This window comes from Tauraco erythrolophus, chromosome 7 (genome assembly GCF_009769465.1).
Source record: "Tauraco erythrolophus isolate bTauEry1 chromosome 7, bTauEry1.pri, whole genome shotgun sequence".
NCBI classification, from domain to species: domain Eukaryota; kingdom Metazoa; phylum Chordata; class Aves; order Musophagiformes; family Musophagidae; genus Tauraco; species Tauraco erythrolophus.
In genome coordinates, this window is record NC_141471.1 from 43,529,954 (window position 1) to 43,557,928 (window position 27,975).

Consider the following 27,975-nt stretch of genomic DNA (forward strand, 5'->3'; position numbering starts at 1 on the left):
AATTCCTGGGTCAACATGCTATTGACCACCACAATCTCCAGCTGCATCCCACTCTTTTAAGTCCTCTTCTGTTAAAGCATGCATGTCAGTCATGATTTCCTGAGCATGGCCATAACGTGACTGGACATTCAGTCTCTTCTGTGGCCTAATGTGGGAGTCTTGCAGACCAAGGGTATGGGGATTTGCAGATTGATGTAATCATATGAAACTAGCTTAATCAAGCAGGTTGAGACCATGCAGATTTTTCTTTGTAGACTTAAATTGCAGAAAAACATCTTGCAAGTGTTTTAGACTGGACACCATTCAAGCTGTCGCTTTTTGTTCTGAATGCAAGTGGAGTCCAGCCCAGCTTGATTTTTGCTGAGAGCTTGTCTACATTTGAGCGTTACATTGGTATAACAACATAGGGTGAGAAAGCGATCTTTCCTGTTTGAAAGAGTTGTACCTGCAACAGCCCAATCGTGGACAGTTATTGTAGCATAAAAGGGATATACAAAATCCCTTACCTGCTCAGCGATAGTTACCCCATGATAACCTGTATGCTTGTAAAGCTGACCCCGTTAGCAAAGTTTACTTTTCAGGCTACATCAATAAAGCTTCAGCAATAACAATGTTCCTGAGAGGACATGTGCCCTCAGTTAATTCACAAGGTGTTGATGGCCATATTCTACAAATGAAAAGGGATGCCAATTTGCCAAATAGATACCTCAATTTCTGTGTAATCCTACCTCATTTACAGCAAAACTTCGTGCAGGCTGTTCCCTAAACTGTGCCCAAACAGAAAGTACATCTGCACGATAAAACGAAGGTGTGATTGTACAACGTGTTAGGGCAACAGGCGGAGTAGAGGTGTTGGCATGATGACCATCACTACCAGCAGATTTCAGGTCATGTCACCACATTGTCATTACCTCTGCTAGCCAGGTAGCTATGCCAGCACATTTTCCAGTACTCCTTCATTTGCTTTTTGAGATGCCCACAGATAGGATTTTGGACGGTTCTTTCAGTGTTTGATGTAGGTTTGGGAACTAGCTATGCGAAAATTGGATTATCGTGAATACATGTGTCAAGCTGCCGAGCCGTGGATCTATTGCAGTTTATGCTAATGGCATAATCCAATCCAGTCTGCGTCAGGCATTTTGTGACCGGAGCTCTGCACAAGTTGTGTTTTGGCTATCACTGGCCTCTGGGATCCCTCTATGTGGCTTGTCCCTGCAGCAGTGCAGGAGCACAAGCCCTCAATGCTGCTTAAGTCTGTCTTAAGTTAACTAGGGCTTAAGTAAGGTTTAATCTTTGTTAGGTTATATGTCTGCACTCAGCTGTAGTTCTAGTTATTGCTCAGTAACTTTGGTCTTTTGTGGGAAGAAAGTCACGAGAGCTAACTTTTCCCTAAGGTTTAGGCTGCAGCCTCTGGAAATACTGTTCTCCCAATTTCTATTCTGCTTCAGGATACAACTAGGGTTGTAAGTTGTCTATGTTTGGAACTCCATTTATTCTGCATTTTCTAATGTTATTTATTTACACATTGTGAGACACCTTTCAGAGTATCAGAACATCAGGAAATACTATCATTTTGCTAGATAACTTCTTTTTCTTTCCCTCCCTTAAAAAAAAATGGCAGAAATAAAACAGTTACTCAAAGAGCCTTTTGGAATCCCTATTTTATGTTTAATGGAGCTCTGTGCTCTTTTGCTTTCAGCCAACCATGACTGTATTCAGCATATAGGAAACTTACATTGTTAGAAGTAGTATTCTCTGCAGTTTAATATTGATATTTCTACTTGCTCTTCTGCTCTTTCCTACATCTTGCTTCTGCTTAGGTTTTATAGATCTCCCAGCCCTCATTCTCCCTGGATTATATAATGAAATGTGTCAGTGCCATGCATGGCACTCCAGTTACCTCAGCATTTCCATTATAACTCTATGTTTTGAGGGATTTATAGGCTAGCAGTAAAAATCTATTTCTTGGCTAAACCTTGAAACAGCAGTTTCTGGTCATTTAAAAAGAAAACAAAATGAAACAAACTTTTTTTTTTTCCCCTCACTTCAATTTTTTTCTGGCAACCGTTTAGCAGTGGTGTTTGCACTGCAGGATCCTCCTAAACAGCAAGTGCAGATTCAGTATGTAGCAAATTTTTAATGTACCACTGCTTTTTCTTTTTATATCCCTCAAAAATGCCTGTCATCCCCTCTTTAGGCACATGATGTCATTACCTCTTTGCCAACCTTTCTGGAGCCTACAGCAGTCAGCCTTTGGGGCCTTAGAGAGGTGTGATTTGGTCTGTTCTTTCCTTTATTTGCAACATGGAGACGTTTTACAGTGTTTTTTAAAAAAATATTTATCCTTCTTTGTCTCAAAGCCCAATAACTTACTATCTCCTTCTGTGTCACAGAGCTACAAATTTATCACAATCCAAGAAGACATTGGCTATATATGAATATCTAGAGTATCGGGGCTATTACAAAAAACAAATTTGGAAAGGATATTAAATCTCATGCTTTAATGCTTAAGTGATTTACTGTTAGAGAACAGGCTATTAGAGGACCTATGGGTGAGTTATACTTTGCCAATCACTAGGGATTCATGTATTTTCCTTAGGAAGATCTAGGAGCAGTCACTCTTAGAAATGGGTTGCTGAACCAGATATACTTCCAGTTTTATCATATAGGGCAGTTCTCTTCCCCTGGCTCCAGAACAAAGGAGTGTAAAATGCAGTATGGATTCTAAGAAACATGGTTGTGTGCTGAAGTTTGTGCAAGTGAATTATTTTTATAGCCTTTAAGTTAAGCATTCCTCTTTAAAGGCATCTTTACGAGTACGTATCCACTGATTAAAACAGACAAAAAGCCTTTATCAATAAGTGACTTGCTGAGCAGTTGCGTGCCCAAGTTCTGGGTCTGGAACTGACTAAGTCTGCTTTTCCCATCTAAAATAAAATACTGCTCTGCACTGAATAGTCTTTTGCCGGTTGCTCTTGCATTTCAGGCCTGAAGTAATTCTTCCTGTTACGTGCAGATTCCTGTTTCAGTCATTGCGAGTTGGGCATAGTAGCATATAGCAGCATATAGTTTCACAAAAAAAACCTTTTTGACTTAAATTCACTGTATTTCCTATTTTTGCATGCCATCTGTGCCATTTTTTGCCAGTAATTTTCCTGTTTTATTTTCTTCGGGATTGATACCCATTTCCTCGGGACTACCTTGGAGTTTTAAATATTCAGCCATTCTCTTGTGACCCACTGATTTTCTTCTCCATAATCTTTTGACATCATTCTTGTGCTTGAGACACGAGGAAAACATCCTACAACACTGAAAAATACATGTAGTGAAGGGGGCTTCAGGTTTCCTGTATCAGCAGTTGGAAGAGGAAAGGAAAAAAAGGGCCAAGGCAGACAAGTACTGTTTCATATTAACATCTATTCTCAATGAATAGGTAAAAATCAAAGCCCCTGTGTGTGAGGCAGGGTTAGTGAACTGCCAGTGATTCTCCCAGCAACTGACACAAAGGAATCTGTGAGTATCAAAGCTGAGGCAGCAAGCTTAGTGTCAGCTCTTGCCTAGGGAGTAGAAGAAAACATCACTTTGTCTCTGCTTTCACTGCTTAAACACACATCATTCACTAGTAACCATTTACTCTGCTGTCAAAACTGTTTCAAGAGAGTGCTACATTTGATTAATAGTAAAATACATGCATGCAAAAAAAAAAAAAAGAGTCCGCTTCCCCTGAGGTACGTTTTTGAGAATTTTTGCATGTACTTCTTAATTTTTCGTCCTATAAATATGCCTGTAATATTCCAGGAGTACTCTGATGCTTCTAGTAAAGTCATTTTTATCAGAGCACCCAGTGCACTCATCTTAATTCTAGTTAATGCTCTCTTTCTCGGTGAAGCATATTATGGCATCCTCAGCCTCTTGTACTAACGAAAAAGTGACCAGCACAAACACGTGTGCAGTACATGATTCATAGTGCTGCTTTCTGAATTGTCCAGTGGGTAATTGCAGTACAAAAACCAGAGAAACAGATGTAGACCCTAAACCTTGGCTGTAAATTTTTGTTTATGATTATGGGTTTCAAACGTGCTATGTCACACTGACAAATATACAGTAACACCAAAGGAAATAGATTTCTGACTTGAACTTTTGATTTTTATTTCACTTGTGGCTAAGAATATGTTTATTGTAAAGTTTTTGCTATCACAGTCTGAGAGAAAACAGATCAAAGCGGTGATGTGAAATCACAATTTCTTTGCATGGATAATGAGGAAGATATTGGAGAGTTGTTGCCTACTTGCACCTCTGTGGGAGCTGGGTAGGCATTTAAAATATGTGACAATACTTAAAGTTTCATTACATTTGAATAGAGGGCTATTAGTTATCACAATAATTATGGTTAGTCCTGATCTAAATTGGAAAATACTCACCATTTTATGAATGTAACTCTTCCTGACACTCTGTTTAAGGAAAACAAGCATCGTGCTATTTCGGAGTGAAATATGACATACATAAATTGTAGAATTGTAGAAATAGTATTCGAGCAAACCATTAGGCTATTTGAAGAATTTGGTAATTACATATGGTTTTAGTAATAAGTATAAGCATTAGCACAACTATTATTCGTAATAAAACATGATGAGCTACCTGACTCATTTAGATACAGTGAGAAAAAGCAATCTTTTTCAATTCATATGCAGTTAAGCGTGACTTCCTGACATTTACTTTCAGAAGTTGCCAGTCTGCATTTTGAGGTACAACGAGCAGGTTTTATTTTTAAATATGGTGGTAAGACTGCTAATGGAATAAACATAACTGTATTTCTGTTTGTCTGATTTTGTTTATTTTAATTCACATGGGCAATATGTTTTTCTTGGCAGAAGCTTAAGCTATTCCTAGAGCCTTGGTCCACACAGAATGCCGTTTTCTCCCTAAATTAGAGACTGACAAAACATATGTGTTTTGTATCATCCTTTCCAGTTATTTTTGTGGTGAAGCGTTACATATTCTGAACTTCTCATGTGTTCTGTGTCATCCAGTTAGAAAATACTGTCCTTTAATTAGCTTTTCTACTCAAAACAAAATCGAGGCAATGTAGCCAGCTGAGATTTTAACAAAAATTAGCCAGTTTTCCACTTGCCTTTTTTAATACAGCGAACGCCGCTTGCTGTGCTGACGTGGTTTAAACAAGCCTTCCCTGAAGGATGGCTTTTTCGATAAACATGTGCCGTGCATAATTTTGGATTACAGAGTGTCAGGAGCTTCTTTGGCTGGAGGAGTCTGGGCTGGGGAGGACACCCTGACGAACCAAGGAAGTCCTTAAAAAGAAGCTGTTAAACTCCAGCGTTTGTATCTCCTCTGCCTGGAGGGAAGACGGGAGGAGAGGCTGCCTGCTGCAGGGACAGGCAGAGCTCTCCCGTCTGAGGGGAAGGAGGCTAAGAAAAGCTTTTGTTTTTATCTCTTCAAACGGATTCGCTTCCAGATTGCAGCAGGTCTTTTTGCTGGCAACTGGTTTTCAACATGGATATATCAGTTTCAGGGAACAAGTGTGTGTGCTGCATGGGGGGTTTTGTTTTATTTTTCTTAAATTCTTGAACCTGTGTGAAAAGTTTTGTTAATACAATTGGCAGGCATTGTCAGAGAGCTTTCGGTTCATCAAAGGACTTTTTGTGGAGAGGGGACACCACATCCATTACTGTCTGCACAATCCCAGAGTGAGTCTTTCCCCAGCGTTTCTTTACAGTCGCCGGTTGTGTGCCATGTCCGCGCGCAGTGCCCCCCACTCCGCTTGACTCCTGTCTTGGGCTTTTCAAGAAACAAGCAGTAATCAGGGGTTTCATCTTCCGGTTTCTGACCCAAGCTAGCTTTGGGGCAGGAAGTGGGGCTCCTTCGTGCCTCGGGAAACCTTGCTCCAGGCCGGTGCTCGATCTGCTCAGGGCTGAGGTGACTTGGCTTACTTGCTTAAAAAAGCGTGCATGTGGTCATTGAGCTCATAAGAGAGCAGACAGAGTGTTTCCAGAGTGTTGTTTTTTATTTTTAAAGTGTCTGTAGGAATAAGGACTGGCAGAGGCCTCGATGGAGTCTCTCTCTGTGAGCCATACTTTGCAGAAGGTAGTTGTTTACCTGGAAAGCACAGGGCTCCCTGCTGGCTTGGTGCAAAAGGTGGGGCGGCACAGTGCTGGGTGCTGGCTGTGGCATCCTGGCCGCAGACCTGGGAAGACCTTGACACCTACTGCTGCCACGAGGGAGGGCTGCGGGGAGTGCGATTTCACCGAGACCTCTGTGGGTGTTTTGGTGGGAGCAGCCCCGTGCCATCTAAATGGCTGTGAGAGGGCAGCCGGGGCTGCCTGCCCTGGGGAGGGAGCAGCCACCGTCTCCCCTCCCAGCACCCTGGGGTGGGTCCCTTTCCTCACAGACCTGCTCATTGCCTTTTCCCCCCAAGGAGCTGGGGTTCATTAGCCCTCTGAAAGCCGATACAGCCCCTACGAGGTCACACGAGCAGCCCCGGCCCCTCTCTGCTAATCAGAGACAGGCAGGACCCGGTGGCCCCGGGGCTGGGGAGAAGAGGGCTCGTATGGCTGCCTCCTGCCCGGGCTGGGTGGCAGGGACAGGCCCTCTCGGGCGATGGTGCCTGCCAAATCCATCCCAGCAGGGAGGCGTGGGAGCACTGGGCAGCGTGGCCGGACTCCGCTGCAGCCGTAACACACCTCTATGTGGTTTAGGAGCGAGGACAGGGAGTGGTGGGGAGAGACGGGACCTGACCCCCTCCCCTGGCAGGGGCGTCCATCGCCTCGCTGGGTGGCATCAAACGGGGGTCGCCGCTGGCGAGCGCAGGGCTGGGTTGGGGTGAGGCTGCTCCGCACCCAGCCCAGCTGCCCCAGAAGTTGGGGGAAAGCCCGTGTCCACGGCTCTGGTACGGCGGCTGGCGCCCGCACCTCGCTCCTGGCCTCTCCGGAGAGGAAAGGAACGGGGAGGGGCGCGGGGGGGCATGGAAGTTTTAGCAAATCGAAAAAATCCTCTGTTCTCTGCAACCTCCAAAAACATCGCGCTCTCAGTTCCCACCCCCTTTCCCCTCCTCCTCGTTGTGGTTTTTTGTTTGTGTGGTGGGTTTTTTTTTGTTTGTTTTGTTTTGTTTTTACTTTATTATTTCGCGTCTTTTGGAAAGTTGGCTTCCCGCCCGCACCCGCCGTTGCCACCCGCCCGGCGGCCGCGGGGCGAGTCCGGCAGGGCTGGGGCAAGCGCTCGCCTGCCCGCCCGCCCGCCCGCCCTGCTTTTTTGCAGGGCTGCTGGGAGTTGTGAAGGCGTGTGAGAATCCTGGGAGCTGGTGATGTCAGACCGCTTGGGTCATTTGAAGGTTAGCAGCCTGGGAAGGGTTCACGGAAAGTTCACTCGCATATATTAGGCAATTCAATCTTTCATTCCCTGTGACACAAGTAGTAGGAAGTGAGCTGTTCAGAGGCAGAAGGATCTATTCACGGCTGAGGGGGATCCCGAGTCCCTACCGGAGCCGTTTCGTGCCGGGGAAGCGGCCGAGCGGCGCGGCGCGGGACGCGGCACCCACCGACCGAGCGCCCGAGGAGCGGGACTGACTCTAAAGAAATTTGGGGGGAAATTGATGGGAGCTAAAACTTGGAATGCGGCTCGCTTCCCCCCGTCTTGCTGGATTGGCTGGGCAGCCTGGAAAATGGTAAATGATCATTTGGATCAATTACAGGCTTTTAGCTGGTGTCTGTCATAATTCATGATTCTGGTCTGGGAAAAAGACCAACAGCCTACGTGCCAAAAAAGGGGCAGAGTTTGATGGAGTTGGGTGTACTTTTATGTGCCATTTTCCTCCACACCTAGAGGAAAGCACTTTTGCAGGCGTTCTGTGCAGGGGGAATCATGTTTGACTGTATGGATGTTCTAGCAGTGAGCCCTGCTCAGATGCTGGATTTCTACACTGCGAGTCCGTCTTCCTGCATGCTCCAGGAGAAGGCTCTCAAAGCATGCTTCAGTGGATTGGCACAAACAGAGTGGCAACACCGGCACAGTGCTCAATGTAGGTCCCAACTCTTTATTTTTTCACTTTAAAGCTGCTGCTATTATATTATTATTATTATATTATTATTATTATTATTATTATTATTATATTATTATTATTATTATTATTTATTTAAAAATGGTACTTGTAATTAAGCACAGAGGTAATGAGGGGAGAGGGGAGGTTTTGTGCAAAATGTGGTTTGCAAGCTTTTTTTCTCCTTTTGGCAAGAAAGGAGAAAGGAAAGAAGCACAGGGCTGCTTTCTGTTTATCCCTTCTCATGTAGCATATTGATCCTGACAACAGTTGTGGAGCCAAGCAGGAACACATAAAATTATAATACAGTAACAGCAAGTACTTGCAAAACTCCAAACAGTGAAGGACGAATTTATGCAACATCTCTGTAGTAGTGTTTGTTTTTTTTCTTTGCCTCCTTAACTAATTTTGTACCACGTTTGATAATCTGGATGCGTGTTGTCTCAAAGTGCATTTTAGCAGAGCAGCCAAGCCAAGCAATTCAAATTCTGCTCTGTACAGTTCTTGCAATGACATGGAATTGCAGTGGGTAGGTGCCATTCCAAAAATCAGACAGTAGTTTTAAGTTACCTAAGAAAAGGCAATATTTCTTCGTACTGACCTTGCTGCCACCTTTCTTCTTCACTTTGTTGCTCTAAGAAGTTGCTGTTTTGCTAGAAAACTACTTACTGTGAACACCCTTTGAGTTTAACCATCAATTATTTCTATACCTTGAGATTCAGGCAGCGTTGCACTGGTAACGGAGGAGGGAGAGTTAGTGGTAGGACACTTCTGAAAATGCATTATTATGTTACAGGGTCTTGATTTGTTGCTGAAATACGTAGATGGTAAACACTGGCAGCGTTTTAACATCACAGTTTGAAGTTTGAGAAATGACAAAAAGTGCCAGAAAGCATCACCTTATACTCTGCATACAAGCTTGCAGGATGCTTCACTGCTCTGACGGTGATTTAGATAAATGACTTGGCTATCTATCAAAATGTTTTTTAGCACGCTCTCGGGCACTTCAGTACACCATTAACCGTATAATTCTGTTGGAAATTTTTGTTTTGCAATACGTTAAAAAGTTACCTAGGAATTAGAATAGTTCTGTCTTCAACACAGTTTATCTCAAAGGGGTGGAGGGGGGAACTGAAAAATAAGTTTTAGAAGTTTGGTGAAATAGTGTGTTCTTCACTCTGCTCCACAGTTTTCAGTCACCACATGACGTTTGTGTGGGTTGAGTAATGAAAACAGAATTGTAAAAATCAGTGGCTACCAGCCTACAAGACTGCAAATGTTTTGATGTCTTTACAGTTAAAATTAGACTGTGAAGTTCAGCATGGGATGTTTATTTTCTCTGTGCTGTTTTCAGAATGCTTCAAACAAGATATGAAGCAAAGCTTTTACTTCAAAATAATGTTACTAGCTATGAGAGAGCTTAAGTTAGGAGTGAAAAAAGCCTCCAAACCAGATATTTTACTAAAAAATGTGTTTTCCTTCTTCCATGGTTTAAACTTTAGTATAGCTTCAGCAGTGATATTGCGGAAGCTTGGAATTAAATAAACTTTCCTGGAGTAGGAGGCGTATGCTGTCGTTAAAAGCTTATATTTGCAAAATGTTCTTTAAATAACTTCTGGTTTAAAAATGTCCTGCTCGTTCTCTTGTATGTGTTAATACCTAGAAGCAAGATTCTTAAAACCAAAATATATGGTGTTTGTTCTTGGGCAAGTTAAACACAGGATTACCCTTATCAGAATGGAATGAGTAGTAAATATGTCATTTGCCTAGGGCCTGTGATAAGAGACAAGTGTTGATAACAGCAACGTTGAGCTAATCAAAGAAGCTCATATTAACAAGAGTAAACAAAAAATAAAGGCAAATGCTTTCAGGAATCCAGTCTTGTAACTTTGTAAGCAGTCAGGCCCCAACCTGAATCATAATATGGTGGCTGTAATTTGAACTGTGAAAGTTAATGGTATAGAAATATGGAAAAGCAATTTAGTTAGGGTCCAAATGAAGAATTCTGTTTGATTTCTAGAGCAAGTTTTGGTTTTAATTTTGAAAAAAGTGTGAGCACTTTATATGTCTGAGTAAATATATGTAATCGGATTATAAAATCTTAGGAGTTGAGAGTTTTAGTGTTGTATCTTGCATCTCGTGAAAATAAGGACAAAACAAGCATTTTTTGTGGTCCAGAAAGCCTTTCATGGTTTAAATGTTGCCTCCAGCTGCTTCCTAAGTACAAAGATAGCAATGTTAATGTCCAACTCAAGTGTTTCCTGATTCCTCTATTTTATGAAGCTGTCTGTGAGATTTACGGAATGTAATCACAGCCAAATTCTGAATTATTAGACGTGTAATAGCTAGTTTTTTTGGTCTAGTTTGTTGGTTTATTTTTGGCTCTGCCATAATAACGCAGTACACCTGCCGCCATTGCTTTAGGCCTTAGAAATATGCTTTGATAGAGATGTGATTGTAGAGTAAAAGGTAAATGGTTGTTGAGGACTAATACATGGATTGTGCAGACTTCAAACATGCCAGTAACCATCCAGTAACAAAACCATCAGGGTTTTGACTGAAATGCTGGCAAAATTGGCCATTGCAGGGTTAGGGCAGAATGCTGTAGGTCTCCAGCACATCTTCAGTATGTTAATCCTCTTACGATTCACTAAGCAAGCGCACTCTGCAGCATCGCGAGTTTTCTAGTCCACAAGGGTCTGCAAAGTAAAATAGAGGGTAAGGCGCAACCTAAACATGACCTTTACTTGTGTGGTACTTTTTTCCTCCCTTCTGTGGGAGGAAAACCTGCTGTGGGTTTGCAACGCAAACGTTAGCCACTGTGTATTGCAATGTGTGCTATGAGCACACAAAAAAATACCTAATTTTGCACTGATACGCATTTACATTTTATGCGATACTAGTTTATTGTTATAGGTTTAAAAATAAATTATTTATTTGCAAAGAAAATTAGGGACTCAGAAATGAGAGGAGAGCTGACAGCGCTTTTAATCGTAAGTTGTTCTCACTCATTTCTTGTAAGATAATAATCAGGTCAGTATAATCAAATTAGATGAGAATATTTCTTAAGAGGACAAAAGAGTTAAGATTGCAAGAATGAGTAATTTATCCTTTTTTAAGTAAAGCAGAATTTTCTGCTCCCTTGTAGTACAGTGAAAACAAATATTGAGAGAAAAACGAGTAACTTTTGGTGAAACGTGAGCTAACTGAATACTGCGGAAGTGGGAACGGGACTGGCCTTGAGAGAGAAAGAGCTGCTAGGAATGGCGCTTTTCCTTTGTACTTGGAAAAGCTTGTTAAAAAAGTCTTCATTAGTCTTCATTAATTAAACAGGGGAAAAAAAACCCACCCAAACGAGTAGGCTCAAAACAAGAGTAAGTTTATTTGGCAGTATGTAGTGTTTCAGCTAATTTATCGAGTAGAAGACTACTGCCTACCACATTTTGTTAGGTTTAGAAGAATAAGAAATTTGCATGAAGGTAAAAGTTATGGATATGGCAGCAGAATGTAGTAGGATGTTGGGGCTCCTGTAGTGTACAGTTCTTATTTCAGTTTGGTGGGAAGTGCTTGCCCAGAGAGGATCTAGCAGGTATTAACTTTCAGAAAGTTCGTGGAAGACGGGACTTCCAGAAGGCACGCGTTTCCTTCTGAATTCTGGATTATGGTGATGTTTGAGTCAGGTTCGTGTTCCCTGAAAGCACTGGAAATGCTGGAAACATCTGTGCTCAACAGAAAAAAGCTCAGTACTTTATTTTCTTTCATCTTTCTGAATTTAAAAACAAACATTTTGAAGTGAAGGACTTGTAATCTGCATTCCCAAGTATCAAATTGCTGCAGGTGTGTTTGCTAGCGCCCAGAAGGCAAGATCTGTTTGAACCAGGTTATTTTCTTTAAAGTTCATCTATAACTTTTCAGCTAAATCCCTGGGACTGATTTGCTTAGGGACACAGTATGTGTTTTCAATTTTTATACTTGTAGCTTAACGCCCTGAAATATGTGATGAAAAGTGTTTGTTTCTGATCCCCTTAATTCAAAAAAAAAAAAAAAAAAATTGCGCGGGGGATGTTTTTCTTCCAAATGGATTGAAACGAGAACAACTCTGCTCTGTGCAGACCCTGGTACAGCTAGCCTGGTTCGGCTGCTGGCACAGGAATCTCTGATGGACGCGCACCACTGTCAGAAACTCCTGCAGACAAAAACCGATGAGAGGTGTTGCTGGTGAAGCAGGGTGGGATAAGCTTGGAGGAAAAGCCAGTGTCTTCGGGGACTCCTCGCTCCCTGCACGGGTCCGTCAGCAGCGAAGGTGCAACTTGTCAGAACAAAGCCAGGCTGGCGCGGCACTGCCTCGAAACGGGTTACGGCGAAGTTAAGGAGTTGAAAGAGAGAGAGAGAATGTTTCAGACCGCGAAGTTAGTCATCCTCGCGTCCAGCTGAATCCTCGCTGAACTGCCGAGCCGTCTTCCTTAGCCGTGTGCCCGGCCCGCCTGCCCTGCCGCCTGGCCGGGCCGGGCCGAGCCGAGGGGCTTTGCTTGGGGCTGCCGTGGCGAGCGCGGCGTCCCCCGCTCGGTGGGTCGTACGTCCGGGTCCCCTAAACACCGTGTCGTACGTCCGGGTCCCCTAAACACCGAGTCGTACGTCCGCCCCCCCAAACACCCCCACGCGACTGTTTTTGCTCAGGTCTGATTTATACAGCGCCCTGTAGGCCGCCGATGAAGTGTGGCTGTGTTACACAGCCAGCATTTAGATTTGGGGGGGTGTGGGGGGGTGTGTGTGTGTGAAAGGGACATTGTGCTCGGCAGGACTGCTGGCTGCCGCGCCGTGCCCCGTCCTATTGAGACCTCAAAAGCAGAGCACAGCTGCGATGAGTTTCCAGATCTGTTTGGCGGTGGGGACCAGCGCTGGTATGCGTGCGAAGTTGGGGAGGGGGGGTACGGGAAGCATCCCTCTCCCCTCGCAGTTTCTGCCTTGCAGCAGCCTCGGCGCCCGAGCAGTGAATTTACAGGGGTGGGTGGCTGGGGCCAAATTAGTTGTGGTTTCAGAGGGTTTCCAGAGCTTTTCTAGGCTGTAGCGCGCAGCCCCACGAGAAAGGATATCAGTTGATGTATGAAATGGCCAAGGAGCTTCGGTAAATAGACTTTACCCTTCAATCCAGAGGTCCTGGCAGCGGCTGTGCGGGAGGGTGGGGTTGTACTTTTCCCCTTCCTGTACTTGGACACTTTTGATTATCCAGACTTTCTGGGACTGAGCAGGGCTGCCTAATAACAAAGCCTGCATAATGTAATTGCCTAAATAGGCCTATTGTCCTTTTCAAGTCACTGTGCTGTGAAATCTTTCAGCTTTTTGCTGAAAATGTTGCATCTAACGTTTAGATGGCTTAATGGCTACGGTGAGGAGGAGATCCCTTTCCCTCGTTTCTCATCGTCTGCGTGGTTGGGAAGCCGATTCTATTCCTATTGATGTTTACTCCTTTTGGGAAGCAAATATTTTAGCCCCTTCTGTCAGGGTAAACTGCCAAAAGTAATAGGCCTGGAAATACAAAGCTATGATTGATTTTGACCTTTGCTCACGTGCATGAAGTCTGTCCCCATGCAGTGTGACCCATGCCACTTCTTGCTGAAATTCAAGCCCTTTCAAACCAAATGGAACCATGAAAATACAAGCCACAAAATGCTCAGAACTGTTCTAACGTAACAGAATAATAATTTTCTCTGTACTGCAAGAAAAAGTATAGGCAGGAGAGTAGCAAAGCTGGATTTTCTAGCAGGCAAACCAAGAGTAATGTCTTTCATCTACTGCTGCTTTTTTATGAGAACCATATTCTAGGTACAAAATAAACAAACTGGTATCATGTGGGAATGATTCTTCTGTGCAGTTTTTCGGTCACAGTACTCTTAGCTGTTCCTCCTAATTGTATTCAGTAAACAATTTTTATCCAAAACATAGATTTTAACCTGTCTGTTTAAAGATAATCTAAGGTCTGGGATTTATTAATCCGTCGTTGCATGAGCAAATGTGTTTCAAAAGTTAAGAATGTCAGAAACAGTAGCCTAAAGTTAGCATCCTAAATCACATTTCATGGCTTCATTTCCAAATATGCTGAGCATCTAGGAGCTCCCTCAGCACTTACGAAAACAGGACGCATATTTAAATGACCAATTACTGTTTAGAACCTTCATTTAATATTAAAAATTTTAAGGGACCTTCCCGCTTCCCCCAAACTATATGAAAAATCAATTTGATGACAGAGTTCACAACAGTGGAAATAGAGATGCTTGTAAGACAATGTGAGACTTGTTTATAAAAACATATTGCTCTCTTTCTATAAATTTACAAGTCAGCTGAGGTTTTTTCTCTGTATTTTGTCTGACTCACAGATTTCCCCGATTCTCTCTTTGCTTCCTTGCCTTAAAGTCCGCTCATCAGATACTAATCTGAGACAGTTTCAAACTTGTGGTACAGATTTTAATAGCTAGATTATCTTCTTCATATACTCACTCATCATTAGCTGCTGCTCGGAATTGTTCTCCCAGTGGCAGCGAATTAATATGACTGTGTCACTGTGCATTTTGCTTGTTTTAGGGGGAGAGGGAGGAGGGGAAAATCTAGCGTCCTTCAGCTCGTTTTAGTAATCTGAATAGGAGCGGAGAACTTGCATCATGTGACGGGGCAGCTCACGGCAGCTCACCAGCATGGGGTCCCTGTGTGAGAACCTCCCTTGTACATGACAATCTGATAAGGATATCATGTGGTTTAGAAACACATTCCCACAATGTTCACTTCTTTGTCCCTTTATTTGGGAGTGGGGAGGAAAAAAACTTTTAACAAACTAATGCCAGCCCTTATATAACTGACCCCACTTTCTTTTAGTGTTCTGTTTGAGCCTTACAGCTTCTTCAAATACTTTTGTTAAGAGAGATGGAAATATAATCCAGCAAGTCTGTGTAAAGAATCCTAGACACAGAGTATATAATATACCTTCTGTTCCCCTTGGACAAGGTGATTTTTCTTTCCCCTGCTTATACCATATATAAACTGAATATTATAAAACTATGTAAGTTAAATATACACATGCAAGCGACACTTGTATAGGTTTAATAGGTTAAAGCTTGAATGAGTATTTATAAATTCTCAGAGTGCTCTGGATCTTCACCACTAAGGACATGATGTTAAAGTCCATCTATAGTTTGGAGGGATTTCCATTTTATGCACTTTCAGGGACTTACATTTTACTGTCTAAGTGCATCCCCTAAGAAAAAGAGCAGAGAAACATCTCGCAACAAAGAATTTTTTTTAGCACCGCTTAGTTTCTTTTAATGGTTTGGAGGATCTCTTTTCATTGAACCATAATATTTTTCTCTAGGCTCACATTGTGTTTTTAGCAAGGATCTTTGAGCAATAAAATGACAAATTAGGTATATTTTGGTCTTCTAGAGCCTTATCTAGTGAAGCACTTAAATGCACTCAACCCTCCACCCTCGATTTTAATAAGAGCTTTAGACACAGAGTGGTCATGTGAGTGAGACTTCAGTCATTTATGTACTAGTACTTTTACAAAATACCAGTAAAAGCTCTTGCTGTTGTGCTGCTGAATGTCCAATATTTCTTCTTAGAAAGAAAGAAGGATCATTCTCCTTTTAAAGATATATAGCAGAGGTATGGAGCAATTAAACAAGTTGCCTGGTGTTGCACCAACCAGAGACAACTGCCATAGTTTGGTTTAACTCGGGTTTCCTTCAGTGGGTACTTCAATCCTAGAAAGCCAATTGTGCCTGTAAGATACAAAAAGTGGAAGGAATGGTTCAATTAAAAAAAAAAACCATAATAACAAAAAAAACCCACTCCAAAACAAACCAAACCAACCCCAGTCAAATAAGGCAAAAAAAACCTCTCGAATACTGTGATTATTTTTTTTTATCTGAATGCAGCTTGTGGTGAGTTCCCAAAATGGCCATTACTCCACTCCAGTGGTCTTTTCCACCGAGCAGGCTGGTGGCACAGCAGCATGTCATATAGAGGTATATAGTCTTTTTCCTGCGAGAGTTCCTTGTTGTCTTCCAGTCTTGTACCAGAATCACTCCTCTGCCAAGCTGGTGAGCAATACCAAGAGGATTCTTAGGCTTCTGCATGGTAAGTGGATGTAACACCATTTAAGCCAATTTAAGTATTTCACTTGTTCACAAATCCCAATCTGGGATAGCGGTGTTCAGGCATGGCACAGCTGTACCCTGGCTTTTGGGGGTCTCGGAGCCTCCTGCCCGCAGCATTCTTGCTCAAAGACTGGCCGTGGGCAGAGGCCAGGACAGGGTGCAGGCTCCTCTGCCGATCGCTCACCTCTCTCTGTCTCCGAGCACCTCTTCAGTTCCTCATCTTGTACCCAAAAACCCACAATGGAGGCCAGCGTGGCCTGTCTTTCCAAGACTGAACATTCACTCGCACACCAAGCAAAACGAGTCGCAAACCTGTGTCACAGTGCCATCTGCTGAGACCTGCCCAAACCTCCCCCTTGGCAAGGGCTGCGGCCACCCGGGCATTTGATCCGCAGGCGGATGCTTTCCCGGGGCCCTGGTTCAGGCTCAGGGAAATGCCTGTGCCACCCCCCTACCTCCCAAAAGCTCGACTCCCTGGGGTTTTTTGCATGGCTCTCTGGGTTGCTCTAATCAAAGATCCTATCTTCTCTACAAACCTTCCCTTCCTTGCAGAGAGCACTGATCCACCAACCTGCGTTTTTTGGCTTGGGGCACAAGTCGGAGGACTGGCTAAAAAGTCACACCTGTGTGAGCTTTTTGATTGTTAAGATCAAGTCCTGAGGGAGAGGTTGGTGGTTTGGTTTTAAGCAGTTGTTCATACTTCTGCCTCTCAACTTCTGGTCTGAGGAAGTTTTTCTTTTTTCCCCCACCTTTCAGAGAATTTCTTTGCATTACTTCGTTGTTCGAGTTCGCTCTTTTCATTCATTCGAGGAAGAAATTTTATTAGTTACTCGATAAAGGTATATGTCAGGTCCTCTTTAGTGGCTGGCTGGAAAGTCTCTGAGACCTCTCTGTCTTAAAGATCCTTCTGTTTTCATCTCGCACTTGGAACACCAAGATGTACAACGCAGAACAAATGGTAAACCACCTGTGTCTTCCAGGTATTTGCGCAAAGTGTCTTTGATAAGGGGGCTAACAGAAAAATATACTTTTCCCATGTACTCGTCCCCCGGTGAACCTCAGCCTTCCTCTGTCCGTTTGGAGAGCACTTTCCAGCTGTGTTTTTCTGGTTGTGCGTATCGTCACATGCTGTGCAGGTTAGGTATGCGAGCTGCTCGTCTTTCTACGCTTTGCATGTATTGCCACATTCACTTCTCTGAGACCATGCCAAGAAGGCTCCATTATCTCTCCGAAGTTTTGAAATGAAGCCTTCGGCTGCCTGCAAGAAGTCAGAGCTGACTCACATCCTTCTGTGTTGTTTTTTTTTTCTTATCCGAATCCTTTCCTTTTTCTGTGTTTTGGAGAGGTCCTGCAAGACTTCATGGTTGAAGCACGAGCTATGTTAGGAAGCACTCCATGTCTGGAGGCGGTTTGGGAAAATAGCTGTTCCCCTCTTCCTGAAATGGAGTCCAGTACGAACGCTGCAATTTTTCACAGGGGCTGTTTTACCTTTACCAAAATGTGAAAGCAGAGCTTAGTTACAGCATGATACTCTGACACTGCCCAGTAATACCGTGTTTGTTATGCTTTTACTAACCTTAATTTCTGTGCAGAACAAGAAAATACTCTGACGAAAAGAGGTGAGGAAGGAATGACGCAATTAAATGAGATTAGATCAGAGTATCGGTTTCCTTGGAACACATATTTGGCTCTATACCAACAATCTTTTCCCCTTTTTTCAAATAAACACATATTTTCACATGATAACTCTATTTGAAATATTAATGCTTCCAGGGCTGCATTACCTTTGTTTCTTCATCAAAGTCCATTACTATGAAAGGCTGCTGTTCCTTAGGCTGTTTCAGCTTCAAAAGAATTTTAGGGCCTGGTCTATTGGAAGGCTTGGGGGTATAATTAGTGAAAATGGAAATAGATGCAAGAGAAATTTAGTTCCTGATGTTTTAATTTAGTGTAGCACTGCCATGTGTTGTTGAAGAGGATTCTTAAGGCAAACATAATTATTTCATTATGGTCTTCAGAATGCTTTCATTGGTCTTAATGACAAGAAGCTGCATAAGGAGTCATACATTTTAATTAGACCTTCTTATATTTACATCAGATAAATAACAAATAATTGATGAAAAACAAGTCTTCTGAATGGATGATTTCACACAGAGCTCTGGTTACAGTTTAATGATAAAACATTTCTCTTATTGCTTTGCATTTTAATTATCTAGAATTATTACTCTAGCAGAGATCTCAAAATACTGTTATTTCCGTGCATTTCATTAGGTTCACAACTAATTTACATAAATCCGAAGCTACGAGAAAAGGTGTTTTTCAATGTATATCCCTTACAATAGGTTTCCAGCTTTGTTAATTTCATTTTGCTTCCATTTCTTACACTTAGATAGCTTTTTGTGTGTGTGTGCATGTGATAGACTCTCCAGTAAAAGCTAGTGGGAAGAGTCAGACCTTTTCCCGTGTCTTCAGTTCCCTACATAAGAGCAAGTCCTGCCATTGTTAATAACCCAAAACTCCTTTAGAGGTCAAGGAGGGAGTATGAAATTGTAGAGCTTGTAGTGGAATATCCTAAGGAAAGATTTGGTGCCTCTATCTCACCAGCTTATTTCAAAGTTATATTCCTAAATCTCTTTGATTTCCTTTGAAAATCTTACCATTACCCTTTTATAATTGTGTGTATGTTTGCAGGTACATTTAAAATACTGTATTTTTTCTTTTCTTTACCCCTTTTATTGGATGCTTTATAGTACCTGGAGAAACTATTTCAAGAGTTTTGCTACTTGCAAGAGTCTTTCATGTTTGCAGGCTCTCCAGCCTTTCATTTTTGTAACAAAACATATTTCACATGATTAATTCCTGAGAGTATACAGAACGCTAATTGTTGCTATTGATTTTAAATTTTGCAACCATTACAAGTAACCCAGATGAGTGGCAGATAAAGAGTAATAATCCATGGAGTTCTGGAAGTGTTTCATGTTTGTCTGTAGTACTTTGTGATCAATAGTAACTGCCCCATTGAAACTAACTGCTTATCAAATAACAGTAAATCAAATGAATGTGCTTACAGATTATTTATTGAAAGCTTTAATTGTTCACTGGGGCCCTGCTTATCTCAGGAAACAATAGAAGGCAGTGATCAGGCAAACTGGTTTGCAAACGCTGGGGTGTCGTGAAACAGCGGGGTCTCCTCTGGACCTGGGTGGTGTGAGAGCTTTCCAAAATGTGCCCCCATCCCTCTGGGACTGCCCACAGGGCTTGGTCCCAGGGTAAATTGGTCAGAGGTGAGCTTTCTCAGAGAGCATCTCTTGAATTCACAGGTTTACTCTTTTCCAAGTACTATTTTTATAGATCGTCGTCTTTGGGTGACAAACGTGTCGTATCTGGTGGGTTAAAGAGCTATTAGAGAAGAAGTTGAATAGTTAAAGAACTATTTCTAGTTCTAACTAGATGAGAAGATCAAACTAACTACTGATTCTCCAAAATTTCCAAGAGGTCCCTGTGCTGAGACACGAAACAGGATCAGACCTCAGAAAGGGAAGTAAAGGAAAGCGTACTAAACTTATTATTTGGAAAGCTTACCTAGGTGTACTACAGTTTGGGGCAATTATGTGCTGCTGTACAGTTGTCAGACTTGTGCAAATTATAAGAAATGAAAACAAGGATTTCTAACAACCCCATGCCATTATATTTTCCTAATTCCTTAAAAATGGCTACTCTGCCTTGTCACAGTTACTCTGTGAAGTACTAGTGCCACAGTTTGGAGGTTTTCTGGACCTTAAAGTGATATGGATAGTCTTATAGGCAGTTTCACTACTATCCACAATTTTTTTAATAGCCTCGGTGTGTTATCATTAATAGTTTGCTGTGGCTTCAGAATCCTTTCAGTGTCAGCGGAGGCACTAAAGCTGTCCTTCAGCAAATTTGGAAGATGGCACTTTCCAACCGTGACAACTTGAAAAGCATTTGTAAAAATGAGCTTAATTTCTATGGAAAATGATGGCCCAGTCTCTCAAACGTGGCAGAAGGTTTTTTTTTCCCCTAAAAAATGTATGTTTTGTGAAACATACTTATATGCGTATGTGTAATATTGAATATAATCATAATAAAGACATTTAAAATTACTACAGCACAGTAGCCAGAGATCATCTTGAATTGAATCTCACTTGAAAAAAGTAACTTCCCTTTTTTAAAGCATAAGCTTTGCCTTAAGTTTCTTGGGACATCAGGTGCCAGGACTGAATGTTGCTTGTCCAGTTCTTTGGAGATAAAGTATTTCCTTTTTGCCATCTTCTATAAAAACTGTGGTTGACGTTTTCTCTGTTGGTAAGGCTGGGATATTTCAGTCAATTGTGAGCAGTTTAGCTGGGCAAAAAAAAACCCCAAGGCACTGTTGAAGGTAGATACTGAATAAGACCAGGTGACTGGGAAATACTGCTGGCACTTACGTGTCTGCCTACAGTACAGTGTGTGTGTATTTTTTCTCTTCCAAGTGAGAATGGTACTGACAGACAACATACGGGTAAAATTATGAGCATTCCTCACTCCAGGGGTTTAATAGGATAATCCACTGCAGGTAGAGAATAGGAGAACAGAATATTGGAAAATGTGCTCTGCAGTCACAGTACTCATCTTGTCTCCAGTCTCTTGTGAGTGTCTTATTTTATTGATCTCTGGTCTTCTAGGCAGAGAGTAGAGGTGTACTCTAAGCCACAGCTGCAGTGTTGCTACTGCGTGTAGAACATTGAGCTCCTTCCTGGCTTTCAGCTTCTGCTGCACCTACTGTGAAAGTGGCAGGGGGATGTTTGCCAGGTTAACCGCACCGGCGGAAAGTAAAATGCACCCGTAAACATGAGAAAAAAAAAAAAAGATATAAAGTATTACGTAAACTCAGTGACAAGGACTCTGAATTACAAGGAGAGGAAATCTGGTAGTGTCTTAGTTTGTCATAGTATCTTTCCCACTGTGTTACCATCTTTTTTCTGGCAGGTATTCAATTCAGAAATATTGAAATTCCTCTCAGGCAAGCATTACAGCTTGATAAACTGTATGTTTTATTTGCCCCCTCAAAAGATATTGGTGATGCTTACTTCTTAAATTTTCCATAAACTTGAATTTCTTATGTTAGCATCAGAAACGTTGAGCTGAGCTGCTCTTAGTAATGCACTGTCCTGGTCTGGCATGCTGAGGGCATGAAGGAGGACAGAGTTTGTCCCTGTTTTGGTCTCAGATGTTGCAAATATATGTGTGCTGGAGGATGTCAGAAAGGTTAAGTTTTGGTCTGACTGCCCTTCTAGTTGCAGATAAGCTCAAGTGATGAAAGCCATTTTTTCCTGTTATTATGTCATGTCTAAATGGAAATAATATATTGTTTTAATTATACCCCCACAGCAGAGCAGCAATATGGGTGCAATTAGGCTAGTGTAAAGAATAGTCTTAACACTTACTTGGGGAGTAAGCTACGTGGATGTAAAACATCTGTGTACAAGCAGAGGTACCCCAGGGGTTCACTGCAATAACGTTAGGGGCATGGGAGGTGTGGACTGGGATACTTGCTTGGTTTAAGAAGCTGCCTTTGCTTCTCCCAGTCTACACACTGCCCTGTCCTCTGCAGGAGGCTGCTGCTGCGTGGCAGGAGGGAACGTGTGGCTCCATTTCACGGCCCTGAGCCTTGCCAGCTCCAGCAAACGGCCCTGTTTCGCAGCAGCATGGCTGGGAAGCTGGACACATGCTCTCCTGCCTGCTCTGCCGGAGGCTTGGTAACCTCTGGGAAAGGGTTGAGGGGTGGCTGCCTGGGGTCTGCTGGTTCAGCAGGTTTTGTCCCAGCTCCATTGTGAGATAAAACCTTACTCGATAAAGAATCGTGCCTCTGGATGGCATAACGCCAAAAAAGGGTCTGCAGCGAGGACCCAAGAGTGCGATCCTGAGCCATGAGATGTAAAGCTTCACAGTTGTCCATTGCCTTGTAAAAAAGGCGAGTGACTGTGTGACAGAGGGCTGTCAAAGAAAGTAAGGAGTTAGACCTCCTTTTCTAAGGAAATCAAAACTTAGAATTAGCAGAGCAATAAGAGCCTTCTAAAGCGAAAGCTGGAAACAATACATTTTTAATAAAATGGGCAGTTACTCTAATTGCTGAACCCCTACTGTTCAATTTCTTTTAGTGCCCTTATTCATTAAATTCAGCATACTTATACTTATTATTTACAGATGTATGCGTTTTAACTTGTTTATAGAAACCATGCTTTGCAGAAAGCTGTGGATGGTATAATACTAATTCGTAAGTGTTTATTGCTGCCTATAATATGCAATTTTAAAAACAATTAAAAATAGCAGTGGAGCTCGTCATTGGAGTCAACCCCACACCGCCCATGAAACGTGAAATATTAGTACCGCGTACCGCCTTGAAGATTATAGGCCGTTTGTAGTGGATTGATAGCATACCTGTTAATGGAGAATTTACCTGTTCTTAAAGATTTTAAGCTCAGCAGTCTAGTTTCTAGATATTATTCTAATGTAACCCATTTAAACATGTGATGGAGTTCATAATTGCCCTTGTAAATGGGTATAGAAAGGAGGGTATATAAATCAATTAGTGATACCCAGCAGTGTGGCTGTAATACAAATTAATTGGGATGATAAGCATTTTAACTGCTACTACACTTACTTGAAGTGGTTTTGATCACTGAATTGGCTCTTGTTGAGCCACTCTATTAATTTTAAGGTTTAAAAACACCTAAAGATCAAAATGTTCTGAATTAATGGTCCTAAAGTTTAAGAAATAAAATGATATGTAAAATATTACACAGCGTCAGTTTTACTGCATTTTCAAATAGAGCACAATAGTTTTATTTTGTCCATGTGGTACGGAACAACTGTGTAATAGTGTTACGTGATAAAAGATACTAAAACACTCACTTTCTTGCTGGATTCAAGCCACAGCAAAAAGTCGTGATGAATGGTGTCATAAGAACATGTTGAATATCTAGAAAATAAAAAAATTATTTGGCAGACAGAGGAATACTGAAAACTAATACCAACTTGGATAGGAGGCGATTTTAAAGAAAAAAATCATTCCTTTAGTATAATACTCTGAATTATTCTGTTTGGCTGGTTGGAAATATTTGAAGATAAAAGAAAAGTCCTCAAAACACTATAAAACGTTTAATAACTATAAATGGAGACTTTATGACTTAGTAAAATATCTGGATGTGTGTAGAGATAACTATTTCATTTCCCTTGCAATTTTTATTTATTATTGAAGATACTGGATCTGAGTTTTCTCCTATTTACATTTACAAGTCAAGAGTCTTTCTTGGAATCAGTGGGGTGACAACCCTGTAAAACAGAGCTGAAAAAAGAATCAGACCTCTTTTATTTTTAGCATTTTGTCCCTTGCAATGCGCCTTCTTTCTTATTTTCGACCCTGCAGGGAAGACATGCTGAATTTGTTACACCACAGTTGTATCAATAGGCCATAGAAATAGGCTCGATTTTCATAAATAAAGAATAAAGAGGCCAGAGTTCTCATCCTCTCTACATTCATGTCACTTCTTTGCCTATGCCACTTTACTCCAGATGAGGATCTGACCTTGGGAATTCACTGGTAAAGCTGGCAGGACCTGAATTGTAAGAAAAGTTCATTTTCAAAAGAAGATCTAACTTCACGCAGATGATAGCATGATTGTATACTTTTTATTTAAAGAAGATCCTATTTTTCAGGTGCGCAATAACATGTAATTTTCACTTGAGACTGATGCAATTTTGCATGGTAGTGGCCAGGCAGAAAATCACCGACCTGAAAAAACTACAGAGCTAGCATCTTTCGGATGTTTTTCTTCAGTTTTCCGTACGATTTATTTTTTTCATTTAACATGTTTTCTTTTTCATTTTGAAGATAGTCTCCTAATGCAAAGTGATGAGCTGCTGCCCTGTAAACTCCGCCGTGCCTGCTAAACCCTCCGGCCATCCTGTCCGTACACATACTTTCACCCTGGCTCCCTCATGGTGTCTGCCTGGCCATTTATTTAGCGAAAGACGCTCCTGTTCTCAGTTACTAGCGCGTCATTAAGTCTCGCTGTCCTGAGAGTAACACAGGTATAACCAAACGCAGTTTTGCCCCTGATTTAATTAATCCTGACAAGCGTTCTGCCTTCCACGTTTGCTCAGGTGTAAATGCATCTCTGTCTACACGGATGTGTAAACCCAAACGTAGAACTGCTTTCCCAATATAACTTAAAAAACCACAAACAAACAAAGAAAAAAAAAACAAACCAGCCTGAAAACCAGTAAAATTTTCTTTAAAAAGGTGATGTGAACACAAATCTCCTATGTTAGTTGTACATATACCACTGGGTATAGTGAAGCTGGTGCTTGAGAAGCAGGCACTGCAAACCGGAGTAAACCTTACTCCTGTTTGAAAATATCCTCCTGAGCAAACTTACAGAATATGAATGTGCTCTTACAGAGTGGCTGCAGCCTCCTCGTTGTCCTTTACTGCTAGCTGTAGTAAGTACGTGCATAGAGTATGTAGTTGCCACAAGTCCTGGCTTTACTGAGAGAAGCACCAACAGTGGTTGAAATGGCAGCTCCCCTCCAGAACACTTGTGGGGCACACCGCAGTGATGCAGCAGCTTCAGGAAAAAGTTTAAGGGTGTTTTCGTTCAGAAATACATGGTTGGGACATGTTGGGGATTTCCAGATCGTAAGTACTTAATATGCAAGACTAGCCTGGTAGATTCAGGCTTATGTCATGGCGGTGTATGAGGCTGGTCTTGGCTTGGACAGTCCAGAGTAGAGGTTTTTGTGGCGGTTTCTGGTGTTGCTTATGCCTGTGTGGGACACAGCACCCATGTGCACAGGTGCTGCTGAGTTGCCTTCAGAAGATGATTCAGGACTTCTCTCAGGGCAGGTCTGTTGTCTGCTGGGACGTTCCTGTGTCATCATATGTATGATGGGGTCGTCTTACAGAAAGTTGATTCTTAGCTGGCCATGGAGATCAGAAAATGAAAACAAGCCTTTCATCATCTCTCCTGAGTTCCCTGCCTGCAGCAGTGGTGGCTCTCGGGGGCAGAAAGCACCCAGCCTTGACCTGCCTTGCAGTTGGTGGGTGAGCAGGGTGCACTCACAGACTTGGGGATGCTTTGGAGCCCCCACGTTAGAGGAACTGAGTGCAGACTTAACTGAGTTCCTTCCTGTGTCATGTATCCCACGTGTAACTTGAGGCGAGACACATAAGGCCATGTTTTGAAGACACTGCTAGAGCTACAGGTTGGTTGTCAGTCGCTGTTGAAAATCCTAGTTGGGTACTGCTTGTATTTTTCTAGGAATTTAAGACCTAAGCAAATCAAGCTTTTTGTCTGTCAGGACTTCTGTTTCCCATCTGTAAGGTAAGAAGAATAGCTCTCCCTCATCTCACTTAGGTGTTACAAAGGTGAAAATATGAATGCTCATGGGCTACTCACATACTGGAGTGGCAGGGACCGTGCTTGTAGATCAGATGGGTAGAAGAGAGCAGGATCGATACGGCTGGAGCAGAAGCACTGCAGGCTGTGCTGCGTGGCTGGTACAGCGGGGACAGAGGAGAGTCATTCAGGGTGTCTGTGGTCTGTGCAGGAATGTCACTTGGGAAGATGTGCTGACAGGTGGGGCCCCCGGAGTGCCTTAATAAATGGCACTGTAAAGTCAGGTAACTGAATTTCCATGCTTAACATGGATTAATCAGGAGGCCAGATTGTGGTATAACAGAAAAATATGTTAAAAAAAAAAAAATCCCTACCCTTCACTGCGCAACTGAGAGGATATGTGTGAGAATAATAAAATCTGTGCTACAAATCAAGAAGTTAGCTGCTAAGGAACAGAAATTTTATTGTGAGACTAGAACAGAAGGATAACCAAAAGATAGATGCAATTGTCTTCTGATTTACTGCAAACAAATCTGGATAGCTCTGCTATGCTGGAAGTAGGATGCTGAACTTTATTTCCTGGCCCTAATCACCTGGTATGAATGAAGTTTTCAAAGGGCTATACTTCTGTCGAATGGCCAAGATTGGTATCCACTGACTCCGCTGACTTAAGTTACATGACTCTGCTGGTTAAAATTACAGATTTGCAATTGAAACTTGGCAATTTTGTTGATGAAAGGGACGAAGGAATATGATGCAGCGTGCTCTCTCCCAGTTCTAAACTGGGGGAGATGCAGCAGACAAGTGTAAACACTTCTTTTCTGGCATTCCAGTTGGCAAATACAACTTGGTATACACACAGCAAAGGCGTTTGCTGAATATGAAGAATGCTTTTTTTTTTTTAAATCATCCTTTGAACGGAGTCTGCATTTTCACACCGAAAGTCTAAAATAGTTAAAATGAAAGCGCTCTGAGGACTTGCTTTGCAAGTAATGGCTCCCCTCAAGGTTATGGAGGTCTTTCAAGGTTCATTCTTTCAAACACCTTCTGACTTGGCAGGATCACGATCATTACTATTATTTGCATTGGAGTAGCGCTTGAAGATCCTGCAGCGCTGGTTACCATACAGCATATTTTGAGACCGTGCCCAACATAGCACACTGTCTAAATACAAGAGATGCGAAAGGGTGGGGGGAAAAAAACACTGTCCTGATGGCGTGTCTGCCTGCAGTGGAGCAATGGCCAAATTTGTACTTAAAACTTCATTACGGTAAGGATATCGGAGCAGAGTGTGCATAACTGCTTCTCGTACTCACGAGGCAGAGGGCAGAGTTCAGCAGGACCCCTCTTCTCCCAGATGCGACGGGACAGAAGCCAGCTGTCCGTATCGCTCATTCGCTGGCGAGTCGTAACAGCAAAAGCACTTCGGCTTTAGAGACTTCTGCCAACTCAGCTGCGCCTATCGGGGCTTGCACCTTGTCTGAGATAGCTGTTGGCAACAGCAGCCTGTGCCCTGGGCATGGCTCTTAACATGACCTGGGCTGAGGCAACTTTTAGGTGACCTTGTGTGCAGTTTGTCTGTGAGTAAGACCTTGCACATCAGGCTTCTGAGCTCCATAACTTCTACTCCTTGCTAGTTTTGTTGTTATTTTAATCATACTGTAGGAGTCCTGAGCAGTATGTAGTGAAAAACCTGTCTGTAGGATACTTTTTTAGCTTTTCGAAGAACAGAAAGCGATCCCTTTGTATTGGGCACCCTCAAGCAGAAACCAGGTCATCAAATTTCGTCTTTGGATGTCCCTGTTGAAAGTGGAATGCCCCATTTCAGACTAAAAGCAAACCTTAAGACTTAGAGGGTTTTTTTTTGGCTTTCAGCCTAAATCATACCTTTTTTCAAGACCTAGGCAGTCCTCTAGAGATGAGCTATGATCAATTAAAATTAATGCAGAAAAATTGTAATGAAGAATTAAAAAAGAATAACTTATATTTAACATCATGGCTTTAACGCAGATGTGTGCAGCTAGCAAGCCATAATTGATAAAAAAGAAACCCTCAAATGTGGAAGACGTACTTTCTTAAGTACTGAAAATCCTGATGATAATATTTCAGTCTGAACTTATTGTGGTAGCTCATGTTTTAATCCAGGTATGTTGTGTTCACTCATAATAAAAAACATTCCCTCCTGAACCCGGCCATGGATGCATACCCAGCCATATAAGGAAAGATCTTTGATTGTGGTTCCGATGTTGCAATTTGGTAATTCGTTCTGCATTGATTAACATTCGCACATGGCTTCCCCTGAGCCTTTTCCTCTGTCCTCCTGCCCTCAGCCCACTCCACCTCCGTGCCGTCATCCCTCGGGTAAGACAACGGTCCG

General features: G+C 42.3%; 1 protein-coding gene across 4 annotated transcripts in view; it reads left to right on the forward strand.

Annotated features, from left to right (window-relative positions):
* The window catches only part of RARB (retinoic acid receptor beta), a 192,317-nt gene that overhangs the window by 93,397 nt on the left and 70,945 nt on the right, over positions 1-27,975 (forward strand). For 2 of the 4 annotated variants that reach the window (XM_086614249.1, XM_086614250.1), the window contains exon 1: positions 7,876-8,032. The exons of 1 other annotated variant lie outside the window; for it this stretch is intronic. In XM_086614249.1, coding sequence (XP_086470375.1) covers positions 7,876-8,032 — 157 coding nt within the window. Of the gene's footprint in view, positions 1-5,621; positions 5,706-7,875; positions 8,033-27,975 lie in introns of those variants that run through there. One more of the 4 variants, XM_086614247.1, reaches the window with a different exon arrangement.